The sequence below is a fragment of the Lepidochelys kempii genome, chromosome 22 (genome assembly GCF_965140285.1).
Source record: "Lepidochelys kempii isolate rLepKem1 chromosome 22, rLepKem1.hap1, whole genome shotgun sequence".
Lineage (NCBI taxonomy): Eukaryota > Metazoa > Chordata > Testudines > Cheloniidae > Lepidochelys > Lepidochelys kempii.
This window is the reverse complement of record NC_136401.1, coordinates 22,818,699-22,834,094: the sequence shown is the minus strand read 5'-3', so window position 1 is coordinate 22,834,094 and position 15,396 is coordinate 22,818,699. Positions and strand designations below refer to the sequence as shown.

The 15,396-nt window shown below is 51.4% G+C and overlaps 1 protein-coding gene across 6 annotated transcripts in view; it reads left to right on the top strand.

The window, feature by feature from the left end:
• BCL9L (BCL9 like) overlaps positions 1–15,396 on the top strand; it is a 91,406-nt gene that overhangs the window by 65,860 nt on the left and 10,150 nt on the right. For all 6 annotated transcript variants that reach the window (XM_073320639.2, XM_073320636.2, XM_073320635.2 and 3 more), the window contains 4 exons: positions 4,211–4,333; positions 10,625–10,835; positions 12,281–12,365; positions 12,589–14,977. In XM_073320639.2, the coding sequence (XP_073176740.1) occupies positions 4,211–4,333; positions 10,625–10,835; positions 12,281–12,365; positions 12,589–14,977 (2,808 nt within the window). The remainder of the gene's footprint in view (positions 1–4,210; positions 4,334–10,624; positions 10,836–12,280; positions 12,366–12,588; positions 14,978–15,396) is intronic.

The window sequence follows — 15,396 nt, the reverse complement described above, 5'->3', positions numbered from 1 at the left end:
CCCAGTGAGCTGCAGCATGTCATCAGGAGTTGTGGTGAAAATCCCGATAGTGCAGTTTCCAAGCACAGAACTGAGACAGGTTTTGTTAATTGTCTAATTGCTGTTGCCAAAGATCTGACTATTTGTGATGCCCTTGCAGCTGTCTTGTTTCTGTCCAGCCGTGGTTAGAGGGAGTTGGTGTGAGGGTCGTTTGTTGGAGAGTTAGTGGTTTTGTTTGCAATGGATGACTTCTGAGTTAAATCACATGGTTTCTGGAAAAGGGCCTAGTCAGCACTTCCTGACCATTGGCTTCCCTGTTCTAACCAGCCTCTCTCAGCCTGTTGGGCCCTACAGATCACTGTGCCAAAGGGCTGCATGTGGCATTCACTACAGCAGACATGGGGGCATTTTGCCTGTGAGTTGCAAAGTGAGAACCTCCGGCAGTATCTTTGGTTCTTCTTAGGGGCCATCTTTACACCTGGTAGCCTGGAGTTGCTCTTCCCAGGAGTAGCACTGCTGCCCTGGCCCATATTCCAGCACGTCTCATGATCAAAGATCTGTTTCGTTTTCTACAGGAACATAGAAGCTGGCAGGATGGCTTGGACCAGAGCTGCATCCAGCCCAGTGTCTTGTCCCTGACCATAGCCAGTGCCAGCTGCTTCAGAGGAAGGTGCAAGAAACACCATTGTAGACTATGTCCTGCCTAAAAGGAAGGTTTCTTCCTCAGTGACAGTGGGAGGTTGGCTAATACCCTGGAATGTGAGAGTTCATAGCCCTGGCTAATGGGATGGGGATGTTCTCATTATCCATGTAAATGTTCAATCCTTTATTGAATCCAACTATGCTTTTGGCTCAGTATATTGTAGCATTGAGTTTAACAGGTGAATTATTAAAATAACTCAGTCTAGAATGCCTAAATCTCCTATGTAAATTCTTTGGCCTCCCAATTCAGCTACAGCTCACTGATGTCTGTTTTGAATCTGGTCTCTAAACACTGTTCTGTGTAAGAGGCTCAGTGAAGGAGTGATGTCTTGGGGGTTACAGCAGAGGACTGGAAGTCACCACTCCTGTGTTCTATTCCTGGCTCTGACACTGACACCCTGTGTGACTTTAGGCAAGTCTTTCCCCCCTCTCTGAGCCTCGGTCTATCCCTCTGGGTAATGGGGACAATAGCCAGTCTTGCAAAGTGCTTTGAGATCCTCAGGTGACAAATGTCATAAAATGGCAGGGTATTATGACACCAATCCCACAAAGGGCCCTAAACCTCCCTTCCATTTTCACCCCTGGAAATCTCTGCCCCGCGACCTTGGGCTTAGTGCCAAAGCCTTCCCTCACTCGCAGCAGGAGCCAAGTAGCATTTGAGTATATGTAGGGCCCTACCAAATTCACAGTCCATTTTGGTCAATTTCACGGTCATAGGATTTTAAAATCATAAATTTTATTATTTCAGCTATTAAATTTGAAATGTTAGAGTGTTGTAATTTAGGGTCCTGACCCAAAAAGGAGTTGGGGGGGGTCGCAAGATTATTGTAGGGGGCTGTGGTTCTGCTGCCTTTACTTCTGCGCTGTTGCTGGTGGCGGTGCTGCCTTCAGAGCTGAGTTGGAGAGCGGCGGCAGCTGGCTGGGAGCCCACTCTGAAGGGAGCGCAACCACCAGCAACGGCGCAGAAGTAAGCATGGTAAGGTATTGCCACCCTTACTTCTGCACTGCTGCCTGCAGAGCAGGGGCCTCAGTCAGCAGCTGCTGCTCTCCGGCCACCCAGCTCTGAAGGCGGCAACACGGAAGTCCGAGTTGCATAGTAGGGTGTTGCCACCCTTACTTCTGCCCTGCTGCTGGTGGGGCGCTGCCTTCAGAGCTGGGCACCCGGCCAACAGCTGCCGCACTCTGGCCACCCAGCTCTGAAGGCAGCGCAGAAGTAAGGGTGGCAATACTGCGACCCTCCTGCAACTCCTTTTTAGGTCAGACCCTCAGCTGGAGAAACGTTGGTCTTCCCTGTGAAATCTGTATAGTGTAGGGTAAAAGCACACAAAAGACCAGATTTGATGGGGGGGAGACCAGATTTTGCGGTCCATGACGTGTTTTTCATGGCTGTGAATTTCGTGAGGCCCTTGGTATATGGAGTCCTTTCAAATAATAATGAAGTATCTCTTATTCCAAGCTGCTTGTGTTTATAGAGCTGCAGCCTGAGATTCATCCTGAGGCAATTGGCGAGGATGCTTACTAGCAAAGATATGTGCAGACCTCTCTCTCTCCAGGTCACATGCCATGGATACAAGGCTCCCCATCCCGCAAAAAACCCAACAACACAAAAAACATGGATGCTGGGTTGGCCATGCTGATCCTTGCTGTATGTTACTCTTCCCTCCTGCATGCTGGGTGGTCCTGGACACCTGTGGAACTGATTTCCAGGGATGTTGTGAAGGCCAAAAGCATAACTGGGTTCAAAAAAGAATTAGATACGTTCATGGAGAATAGGTCCAAAACTGGCTATTAGCCAAGATGGTCAGGGTCACAACCCCACGCTCTGGGTATCCCTAACCCTTTGATTCCCAGAAGCTGGGACCGGATGACAAGGGGATGGATCATTTGATAATTGCCTATTCTGTTCATTCTGTGCCTCTGAAGCACCTGGCACTAGCCATTGTCAGATTACAGGATACTGGGCTAGATGGACTTGGTCTGACCCAGTATGGCTGTTCTTATGTTCTGATGATGGTGGGACAGAACAGGCCAGGTTCTGAACATGACAAAGCCCTGGGAGGGGGACACACTGCTCTCCTGCCTGTTGCCTTGTTGAGAGACCATTGAATTCATTGGGCAGGAAGCCATCTCTGGGGCAAAAGCTTCATTCCTGCCCCAGTGCAGCATGTGCCTGTTGCTTTGGCCTAGCTGCGCTTCTACGGTTGTTTTTTTGCAGTCATGTCCCTAGGGGCCCCCCCCCCGGCGCCTTCTCCTTTAATTCTTCTCTGGAACTAGTTGCCATTTTCTGGGGGCAGGAAGGGGTGGTTAGTAATTTTTCTTGTATGAAAACCAGTGGTGCATCTCTCCCTGCCAGTCACCATCCACAGCTGCAGATTCAGGCCTCTGGGGAGAGTCTAAATGCTGAGACCAAGATGTCAAGGGAGAGCGCTCATTGTGACTGGCTGGGAGGAGAGCTGAGGAATGTGAACCCCATACAGGGAGGGGAGTTAGTGCAGGAGCAATGAGGGAGAAGAACTTGGCTGAGACTGAGAGGGGAAAATTTGGGCTGGATGCCAGGAAAGCTGCCCGGCAGTGTGATGACTCAGGCTGGGGAATCGCCTCCCAAAGGGAGGGTAGGAGCCCCATTGCTTGGCACATTTCCGCTACTGGGCAAACCTCTGGGTGGAACCCTGTTGGGAACAATCCTGCTGCAGCCAGCAGGGAGATGGGAGTTGACAGGCCTCTAATGAGCTCCCATGTCAGTCTGTTGCACCAGACTGAGCTCTTGTGAATGGCAGAGACGGCTGGTATTGACTGAGCTTTCCCGCTCAGTGCTCCAGCAGGAGCTTTGCCTCCCCTGGCTAACGTCTGGGTCGCAGCTCTAGGACGGTTCTGGGGCTCCAGCAAAAGCTTCTGGATCTCTGACAAACAATTTCACGCTGTTGTAAACAGTTCCTTGGTGGCTGTTTGGACCCAGCTCAGGCTGTGATCCCATCCCCCCATAGGTGAGGAATGACTGCATTGGAGAAGGGGTCCTGGAGCAGGCTCCCAGCCTGGGCTCTGACTGCTAAATGCTTCTTTGCAAAGACATGCTAGCAGGGCCTCACCCACAGCACAACCAGGGCTTTGCTGCAGGCACATCACAGTTCAGCCAGTGGTCTCGGAGCAGAGATGGAAATGCTGCTTCCAAGTTGTGCACTACAGGAGGGAGACTCGGTGCAGGTCCTGCGCTATTTGGGGATAGCAGGGCTTCTGACCCACAGTCAGGCTGTTCGGCCATTGGGCAGGAGTCCACATAGCTCCGTGCTGGGTGGGATTGCTGTGGTTTAGTGCAGGAAGCAGACTGAGGCTGGCTGTCAAGGCCAGGGTGAGGCCTATCACAGGGAGCTGAACCCTTGTACATCTTCCCCTCTGTTCTTTGGACTCTCCTGGCTGGTTTTGCGAGCATGACCCTAAGTGCCAGGAGGTGGTGGGGCGGAGCCCCAGCCTACTCAGTCCATGGCTGTGCTGTGGCACTCCCTGCTTTCTGACAGGTACTTTCCCACTGCAGGTGAGGTGGCTCCCCGCAGCAAGCGTCGGTGTGTGCTGGAGAGGAAACAGCCATACAGTGGGGACGAATGGTGCTCAGGCCCGGACAGCGAGGAGGACGACAAACCCATCAGCAGCACACACAGTGAGTATCCCCTCCCCAAACAGCCCCGAGATCACTGCATGCCCAGTTCCTGCTCTGGAGTCCGTCAGAGAAGGCAGCGATGGCAACCAAAGGCTCCCAAAAGAAGCTGTCTGCTGGCTTAATAGGGCACTTGGTGAGGCGTGTGTTGATGCTGCAAGGTTGTGGTATTGCACACACTGTGTGTGTATTGTGAGGGAGGTGTGGTGTGGTGCTCTGCAGGTGGATTTTGTGCAGTATGGTTTAGGCGGTGGAGTGCTGGAGGATTGTTGAATGCAGTGTGCAGTAGGAGGAGTCGATGTGTGATATGGGACTTGTATCAGTCCCCCAGCCCTCTTGGACCCATCTCCATGAGGGGACATTCCCCCCCCACCAACCCACATGACAGGTGGGCTGGCCACGGTGGGCTCTTGTGCATGGCTGGCACTGACTTGGCTTCAGTGCTGTTTTGCAGGCCAGTGGGCATGCACAGAGTTCATCATGTTTCGTGAGCGCTGTGCTGCAGAGAGTGCATCCTGCATAGATTTAGATCCCTGTTCACACTGTACTGTTGGACCATCCACTCTGGAGTCACTACAACCCTGTCTGGAGGCGGTTGTGCTCTGGCATCAAGGGAAATGCTCAGGGCCTGCCAAGAATCTGGACAGGGCTGAGTTAACCAGAGTGCACTGCACACTGACTTAATTTCTGATCAAGGCTTTAAATCAAGTTAAAAGCTTGCTCTGAGGCCCTGATGGTTTTTATTGTAAGTCTCTGGGGGATGGTGACGTTTTATCAATAGGTTTCATGTGACTCTTAAGCCTCTGCTCCCTCTTTCCCCCATCTCGGTCCTCCCTCCCCACCCATTGGAATCTCATATGTTAAAAGAGTGTCACTTTGTGTTTAGCTGGAAGCTGAGGCACTTCTCTCAGCCTAATAAATAGCACAGTGATCTGACATGTCTGTCTGAGGGGTGGGTTGTAAACAAACTGATGGTCCCTCCTGCATTCCAGAAACAGCAAAATCCTTTGATTTGTTGCATCTTGAATTCAACTATTTTCAAACTGTGGAAGTGAAAATATTTTTGAGGTAGCTAGGTCAGGTCCATTTGGGTCCATCTTTCACATTCTCATTCCTCTTCATCCTGCCAATGGCTTTCCCAACAGACAAGTTCCCCAGCTACTGGAAGAAAAAGCTAGATTTGTTTCCCTGGATCTTTCCATTTGCTTCCCTTTTTCTCCAGAGTTGTGTTTTTAAAATTCTGCTCACAGCAAATGGAACATGGTAAAGTCATTAAGAAAAGTGTGAAGCTAAGAGTTTGTGAATCAGAGCAATTGCCCCTAAAATGACAGATTTCAGAGTAACAGCCGTGTTAGTCTGTATTCGCAAAAAGAAAGGGAGTACTTGTGGCACCTTAGAGACTAACCAATTTATTAGAGCATAAGCTTTCGTGAGCTACAGCTCACTTCATCAGATGCATATCGTGGAAACTGCAGCAGACTTTATATATACAGAGAGAATATGAACCAATACCTCCTCCCACCCCACTGTCCTGCTGGTAATAGCTTATCTAAAGTGATCATCAGGTGGGCCATTTCCAGCACAAATCCAGGTTTTCTCACCCTCCACCCCCCCCCACAAATTCTGGATTTGTGCAGGAAATAGCCCAACTTGATTGTCATGCACATTGTGTAAAGAGTTGTCACTTTGGATGGGCTATCACCAGCAGGAGAGTGAATTTGTGTGGGGGGGTGGAGGGTGAGAAAACCTGGATTTGTGCTGGAAATGGCCCACCTGATGATCACTTTAGATAAGCTATTACCAGCAGGACAGTGGGGTGGGAGGAGGTATTGGTTCATATTCTCTCTGTATATATAAAGTCTGCTGCAGTTTCCACGATATGCATCTGAGGAAGTGAGCTGTAGCTCACGAAAGCTTATGCTCTAATAAATTGGTTAGTCTCTAAGGTGCCACAAGTACTCCTTTTCTTTTTGTAAAATGACAGAGGAGCTTTTTCTAGATCAATATTCATGATGGTTTGTATTTCTTAAAACTCCAAACACTTTTTTAGACATGAACACCTCCCCCACACCCTTTCCAACCAACGCTCCCAATTTGACATAAGGGACTCATGTTGTTATCTTCTCCATCCACATAGCTGCAACCCTAGCTTTCGGTAAAAAGACGGCACAGGATAAAGACTGGTTTGCCACATACTCTGAAGTATGCTTCCAGTTATTGAAGCAAAATGCATGCCATATATCCACTACAACATGAACCCCTCTCCTGAAATATGTGCTCACCTCAGAATGGCCAAGAGCACATTATAACAAACAATAAGGCAACGTGCTCAATCGTACTGGCTCTATCTCTGCGAAAAGATACAAATGTCCTTTGAGAATGGAGGTCTAAGGGGATGATGGAATCAAGAAAGCAATAGTATCTTCAGCCAGGAAGACTGCCCCACTCAAATCTCTTAATGGAGACATCATCCCTTGCGGGGAGGGATAGCTTAGTGGTTTGAGCATTGGCCTGCTAAACCCAGGGTTGTGAGTTCAATCCTTGAGGGGGCCATTTAGGGATCTGGGGCAAAAATTGGGGATTGGTCCTGCTTTGAGCAGGGGATTGGAGTAGATGACCTCCTGAGGTCCCTTCCAACCCTGAGATTCTATGATTCTGTGTTCATCAACAGAAGCAAATAGATGCAGTATCACAAGCTTTAGTCACATGAAACCAGTCTTTCTGAAGCAGCACTAAATGCAGTCCCCAGGCTTCAGACTATCAAAGAGTTTGATATAGAACCATTTATAAATGAGCTTGAAAAGGCAATCACCTCCCTAGCACCAGGAAGGGCTACAGGAAAAGAAGGAATTCCAGCTGAAGTACTGGAATAAGACTTAAACATCTGCCCAATGTCTTGTTTGCCTGGGAAGGAGGGGTATTGCAAGATATGAATGATGCCAACATCATAATGCTGTATAAAAACAAAGGAGAATGGAGTGATTGCAACAACTACAGAGGAATCTCTTTCCGTAGGATTGCTGGTAAGGCATTAACAAAGGTCAGCCTCAAAAGACTCCAAGTTCTTGTTGAATGTATATATTCAGAGAGTCGCTGTATCTTCCATGTCAGTAGATCAATTATTCACATAGTCTTCACTAAGGCAGCTACAAGAAAAGTGTCAAGAACAAGGAAAACCTCTCTACATGGCCTTCATAGATCTTATAAAGACTGTTGACCAGGTCATCAGAATGGGTCTTTTCCAATTGCAAGATAATTTGTTGCATCTCCCCCCGCTGCCCTCAGTCCTCGTCAGTCTAATTCAATCCTTCCACAATGGCATGAAGGCCACAGTCCAATATGATGATGATCAAGCTGACTGCTTTGTAATCCACAGTGGTATCACAGGGATGTGTTTTGGCACTAACACTTTTCAATATATTCTTCTGCCTGCTGCTTTGTCATGCTTTCTCATCTAGCACTGAGGGTGTATGGAAAACACTTCAACACTGCACATATAAGAGCTAACAGCAAAGTCAAATACCTGCTAATAAGGGAACTTTTTTGTGCTGATGGCGCACTGTTGCACACAGTGAAGAGGGCCTTTAGCATCTTGATAGTAGCTTTGCACTAGCTTGTGACAAATTTGGACTAATCATTGGTCTAAAGAAGACCATGATTATGGTACACATGTGTGGACTGCACCAGAAGTTTTAATAGCTAGTACCATGCTAGAATTTGTCACAATCTCTGCTATCTAGGACCAACTGTTCTGGATAACCTACCTCTAGATGTTGAGCTTAATTCTCACATTGGAAAGGCAGCCACCAGACCCACACCAAGGTATGGGTCTACCAGCTGTGCACTTTGATTACACTGCTGTATAGTGGCAAGATTTGGACCACCTACAGTGGACATGAGTAGGCTAAACACTTTCCACACCCATTGTCTTCATCATATTCTAAATATCAAGTGAGAAACCAAAGTATCTGAGAAAGCAAAACTGCCAAGTCTAATCACTATTCTTAAACACAGTTGCTGGCTTCGTCATCTGCAATGGATAGGTGATGGACGCATTCTGAAGGATCTCCTGTATGGAGAATTTGTGGATGCTCCAAGGCCACTGTGCCAACCTAGGCTCAGTTTCAAGGATGTTTCCAGGAGTGACTTCAAAACTTTTAATATAGACACTACAGGGTGGGACGATGCAATTAACAGGCCACATTGGTGGGCTTCCCTGCACCAGGGAGTCAAAGAGGCTGAAGAGATGTGGTTGAGGGAGAGAAAAGTGAAGACAGCAAAGCACAGCAGGCCTCAAAGACTTAGTAGTGCCCTAGCTTCCTCTTCTGGCCTTGTGCCTTCTCCCTGCATTATTTATGGCAAAGACTGTTCAAGAATTGGATGTTTTAGCCACTTGCAATGTTGCAGCACAACACACAGTAACTGAACTTATTTGGCTGTTTCACTGTCCTCTTTCAAGGCTTCCATTCCATGTTAATGCTTCATAAAGTTGTGTGGGAGTCTGGCTGTCTTTGTTGCAGGGAAGTTGCCAGTTGGAAATGTGCATTTCTGCATCACCCTAGAGAGAGGATCCTCCCCTCTGCTGTGCAGGCCTCCAGCTGGGTGCAGAGCAAGGAAGGCAGGCAGTATAAAGAAAATGGACAAGCATACAAGGAGCTGTAGAGTTGCCCTTGCATCTGACTCAGTGCAGTGCAAACAGACAAGGGCTTACAGCAAGTTGTTGTTCAAGGCTCCTCCCTTTAGATCACTGGGGTTTGAGGCAGGATAGCCCAGGGCACTAGGCTGGGAGTCAGGACTACTGGGTTCTCTTCTTGGCTCTGCCACAGATTCACTGGGTGGAATCTTTGACATGTCACTTCTCCTCTGTGTCTCAATAGAAAGGGATAATACTGCCCTGCCCTTTACAAAACACTCTGTGATCCATGGGTGAAAGGTGATGGTAAGACCAACTGTTATTTCTGAGGCTGGCTATGAGCAGATTGTCAGGATGCTGCCATGTGTGACAAGAGAGCATCCAGCTGGAGAACAAATGGCCATTTTCCTGTTTAAAATGGCTGGATTTTAACAGTTCTGCATAGTTTTACCAACTCAGGCACCATGATCCCCAAAACTTGGCGAGGAGTGAGCCTTCCTCAGACTGCCCCCATGACAGAGACAAGAGCCCGATTCCCCTCCCAGCCCGGAGACTCTAGGGAGTCTTGCTTAGAGACACACAGTCCGGACAGTGCGCAGAGGAAGCCCTGGGTGAATCCTGGCCTTGCCTCCATTCCGGCCTTGTCCTGTATTTAATGCCAGAGCCTCGTAGTTCACATGAAAGCGCAGTAGCTTCGCACTCCCAGTCAAGTTCAGGGCTGGGGGGGGGCGAATGTGTGTGGCTCTGGCTTCAAGGGGGCTTTCTGTAGGTGGAAGTGCTAATGCAGAATATCTACTAACTACCCTCCAGCTGTCCATAGGGCGCTGTGCAAATGCAAAGCACTAAGTGGTATTGTTAATTACAATTGTTATTAATATTAAGTAGGAGTATTAAATAATTGATAGTGATTAATTATTATTGCTCCAGTGTGCAGTGTTCCCTGAGTGTGTCTGTGGAAATGGCCCTGGAAGGGGAAGGCTAGGGGTGTTTGGGGCAATCACTCACCAGGAGGGAAAATGAAGGGGCGGAACTAAGCCCTCCCTGCTCCTCACATCTCTCTGGGAGGCTGTAGCCATCCAGGCCCAGAAAAATCCCTGCTGTGTGCTGCCATCTGCTGGAAGTTGGGGGAATGCATAGCCCTGCCTTGCTGGAGGGAAGATGCAGGAGAGATGCACTGCTCCCCAACACGTGTGATTTTTGTTCTTTCCTGTGATTTGTAAGGGGATAAACTCCAGGGTAGAATGTGTGGGCTAAAGACACTGAACCCTCTCCTCACACGCCCTCTGGCACTGCCCCACAATCCTGACTGTTAGACTCCCTGCTGCTTCAGTCTTGGGCCTCCCTGACACACACAGCTCTGCCAGTGCCTCTCATTCCCAGTGTGCAGATCCCACTATCCCAGCCCCAGGCTCCCCCACACCATAGGCAGCTTTGCCAGTTCCCCTCAATCCTGACCCCCCAGACTCCTGTTATTCCAGCCCTGAACTCCTCTGTTACACCAACCCAAGAACTCCTCTGTTATATCCACCGTAGTCTGTAATTGCCCTTAGTCCAGACATTCAGTGTGTGCTGTTTAGCTCTGGCATTCTGCACGGTGCTTCCCAGCAGTCTGTGTTACGCTGATTGTTGGTAACAGCTGCTCTCTCCTGTGTCCTCTGCAGACTGTAATGTAGCAGATCCTGCAATGTCCACAGCCCCGCAGCTTGGTCCTGGGTCCAACCCGCTGCCGAGCCTGAATGAGACCAGTTCTTCCAATGCACCACATGGCGCTGCTCCTGGCCTGCGGCCCGATGCTGGGGGCAGTGGAGGTGGTGGCACCGGAAAGCAGCCTTCCCAGTTTGTTTATGTCTTCACCACTCACCTTGCTAACACGTAAGCGGTAAACCCCTGTGTCTTCCCCAGTCCTCCCCATTGGCTCTGGCCACTTGGGGTGGTCTACCACAGCTGCCTCTTACAGTTAGCACTGCAGCCTCTGGAGAAGGTGAGGACTGGAGGTTTCCTGGGTTGCCCCTAGCATGACCTTCCCCCCACCCCATCCGCATTCTCCCTAGCATAGTTGTCAGGTGCTGGTGGAGAGAGTTCATCTTAAATGCGAGCTGCCTCCTGGTAGTGCCCTAGTGCTGCCAGCTGCAACAGGAGCCACGGAGTGTGTTTGGCCAGATGTATAATAAAGGGTCACAGGAACACTGAAACGTGTTGGCTGCTGCCAGAGGCAGGATACTTGGTTAGATGGATTTAGTGGTGTGATCTGGAAGGGCCCTGGGAGAATAGATTGCAGTGGGAGGCACTGGGTGCTAACAGTCCAGATTATTGAGTGCCCTCAACTTGCTCCCTTCATTCTTTTGCAGTATCTCAGCTGCTGATTCTCGGGGAACATACAGCTTTAGAGTGCCTACTTAAGTCATAGCTAGAGTCCTAGGAAAATTTTTTTATTTTTTATAATTTTTTGTTTTATTTTTTGGGAACTTTGTGCTGTTTTATCCATGTGGGAGGGGGCCAGGTCTTGCCCCCAGGGGAAGTGGGAGGCCCTGAGGGAGCAAAGAGGGAGCCTGACCCCACACTCACGCCATTGCAGCAGCTTAGGGTTAGGGTGAGACCTGGCACACACAGTCACAGCGCTGCTCAGGTTTGGCCTGGCTGCCCCTCCATCATGAGGACCGGGGTGTGGCTGGGCCAAATGTGAGTGAGTGGTGCTGCAACACCATCTGCTAGGTCACAATGCTACTCACTCAGATTTGGCCCGTCTGCACTCCTCCATCCCTTCCTGTTATGATGGCAGAGGGATCGCCAGGCTAAACCTGAGCAGCATGGTGACCTTGTGCGCCAGGTCACAAAGTCCAGTGCAAGGAGCTGAGTGTAGCCCCCTGCGGGATGGGAGCCACTGCTGTACAGTGAGTTTTCATTTTATAGTTTTTGCTTTTATTTTGTGTTATTTCACATTTGCAAAGAATATGGGGTTCTAGTCCTAGCATATCCCAAAGTGTCTCCCTCCCATGCTATATCCCTCTGGGGCAGCACACAGCAACCAGTGAAGAGCCCAGCACAGTGCACAATACTGGAGGTGGGGAAGGGGAAATCGCAAGGCAGATGTTTTCCTGTCAGACAGATGCCCTGAGATCTGTGCAGAACAGGTGGAAGTTCAGTGCCAGCTCTCCTGTGAGAGTCCCACGATGAGCCCAGGGGGCTTGGGCATTCCCCTAGGGGGCCAACGGGCAGAGGTAGCCTTGCTGGGAGTTCTGAACCTATGGACCCAGGGAATTGCTAAGTATTTCTGGCTTGACACTTTGCTGTTCTTGACTGGCTGCTCTCTTTCTTAGTGCCGCAGAAGCCGTCTTGCAGGGGCGAGCAGACTCCATCCTGACCTATCATCAGCAGAATGTTCCCCGAGCAAAGCTAGACCAGGTATGGCTGGGTGTGAGCCAGACAGTCCTGTCTGTGCATGCTGCTGGGTAATGTCCTCAGGGCTAGTCACAACTGGACCCTGTTTGCAGCTCACATTCTTTCAAGGGAGATGGGCTCAGTTGGCTCTTGTGTGGATTCAGGGCTCGAAGCCCACACAAGGTCTGGGGCTACACACCTGCCTTATGTGTTTCTTGCTGACTTTGGCTTCCCCTTTCTCTCCCAGGCTCCAGCTCCCAAGATGCTGGGAGTCGCTGAGCAACTGCCAATTAACCCACCTGCCTCCAGCACTCCGCAGTCCCAGCCCCCAGCATCACAGGGCAACCAGGCACAGCCTCAGCCCCCCCCAACACAGCCCCCTCCACCCCAGAGCATCAGTCAGCAAGCTCTGCCTGCACCAAGCACCCTACCCCAGGAGGGGACGGGAGAGGACGTTCGGCGGGACCTGACTCCCAACTCTGTGGGAAATAGCAGCGGCAGCACCCAGCCAGGGAGCAACCACCCCAACACACCCAACGCCTCCACCAACCCGATGCAGCCCGGGCAGGTGGACTCTTCTAGTGCTTCCAGCTCTAACTTACTGGGGGATGGTGCCAGCGCTGGGGCAGCTGGAAATGGGCAGGTAGGGCTGGGCCCCAGGAACCCCATGAACTCGGAGGGGCTCTCTAAGGAGCAGCTGGAGCACCGGGAACGCTCCTTGCAGACCCTGCGGGACATTGAGCGCCTGCTGCTGCGCAGCAGTGAGGCTGAGCCCTTCCTGAAGTCCAACCAAAGTGCTGGTGAGGGTGGCCCTGCTCCCCAGTCGCAACCCCCACCCACCCAGGCACCCCTCCCGTCTGTGGGCATGAAGAAGTACGAAGAGCCCCTGCAGTCCATGATTTCACAGACGCAGAATCTGGGGGGCCCCAACTTGGAGCACGAGGTTTCCCACCATCAAGGTTCTGACATGGGGCAGCAGATGAATATCATGATGCAGCGGCTGAACCAGGACAGCCTGACGCCAGAGCAAGTGGCCTGGAGGAAGCTGCAGGAGGAGTATTATGAGGAAAAGCGGCGGAAGGAGGAGCAGATCAGCATCCATGGTCGACCTATGCAGGAGATGCTGATCCCCCAGTCCATGGGTGGCATGATGATCCGGGGGCCACCACCGCCCTATCACAGCAAACCTGGGGAGCCGTGGCCTCCAGGCATGGGCAACCAGCTAAGGGGACCCATAGAGGTCCAGGACCCCATGCAGCTGAGGGGAGCACCCCCGTTCCCGGGGCCAAGGTTCCCTGGAAATCAGATGCAGAGGGTCACTGGCTTTGGGGGGATGCAGAATGTGCCCATGGATGCCCTTGGGCCCATGAATGCTATGCAGCGGCCAGTCAGGCCTGGCATGGGATGGAATGATGATATGCCTCCAATAGGAGGCCCAGGGAACTTTCCACAAGGGAGCCTGCCCTACCCTTCGGGGCAAGGGGACCCTGAGCGGTTCATGAACCCCCGAGCCAGGGAGGAGATCCTGAGGCACCAGCTGATGGAGAAGCGCCCGGTGGTGATGCAGAGGCCCATGGGGATGTCTGGCAGCTCCATGAGCCAAGGTTTGGAAATGGAGAGGATGATACAGGCTCACAGGCAGATCGACCCATCCATGTTCCCTGGACAGATGCCAGGAGAGAGCCTAGGTGGCGCACCCATAGGTATGGACTTCACGGGTACCAGGGGGATGTTGAGCCCACCCATGAGCCAGTCGAGTCTCCGAGACATGGATGCACCTATGGGACCTGGGAACCTCAACATGAACATGAATGTCAACATGAACATGAACATGAACCTCAATGTCCAGATGACCCCACAGCAGCAGATGATGATGTCGCAGAAAATGAGGGGTCCTGACATGATAGGCCACCAGGGCATCAGCCCTGAGGATCTGGCCAGGGTGAGGGCTCAGAATGGCAGTGGTGGCACAATGATGGGGGGGCCACAGAAGATGATGATCCCCTCACAGTTCCCCAGCCAAGGGCAGCAAGGCTTCTCAGGCACGCAGGGCCCCTATCCCAGCATGCCCCAGGAGATGGGCAGTGCCCCAGACATGTTCAGCCCTGAACAGGGTGCCATGTCCATTGGGAACATCGGCGGCACCACCAGGCTCAGCCACATCCCTTTGCCTCCAGCTTCCAATCCCCCTCCCACCCAAGGGGGCAACCTAGCCAACATGCACCCGGCACCCTCACGGGGCCTGGGCCGCAGGCCCTCTGACCTCACCATCAACATCACCCAGATGAACTCCCCTGGCATGGCCCACCTCAAGTCCCCGACGCTCAGCCAGGTGCACTCACCGCTTGTCCCCTCCCCATCTGCCAACTTGAAGTCCCCACAGACGCCCTCTCAGATGGTCAGCATGCCACCTTCCAACCAGTCTGGGCCCCTGAAGTCGCCCCAGGTGATGAGCTCCTCCCTCAATGTCAGGTCTCCCACCAGCTCACCAAGCCGCCTGAAGTCCCCTTCCATGGCCGTTCCTTCGCCCGGGTGGGTGCCATCTCCCAAAACCACCTTGCCAAGTCCAGGAGTCAGCCAGAGCAAGCAGCCTATCGGCATGAATTCGTCAGCTTCCATGGGAGGGCTGGATCAGGGTAAGCTGTTACACGGTGTGGATGTGTGAGTGGGATAGGGCCATAGAATTAAAGCCTGGTGCTCTGAAGAGCTCTGCACATAGCTGGTCACTCTCCTGGAGCCCAATAATTCTGTGGCTTCCAGACCCATATTTTCCATATACTCAGACTAGTAGTGATTACGTGGGTATTTCCCTGCAGGGCAGTGGTGGGAATCTGCCTGCCCATAGCCAGCTCTCCCTGTGATGGGATTTGGGGTTGGCGAGTGGGCATCTAGGGCCCAGCACTGAAAGTGCTGTAATAGCAGCCCAGTTCCTTTTCCAAAGGGATAGAATACACCATCTGCCTTCCTGTGCCATGCACCAGGCCTAAGGGCAATGTGTCTCAGCATCGGGAAGAAGGGAGCAAGAGCCTAGATTAGGGGAAATGCATACAGCCTG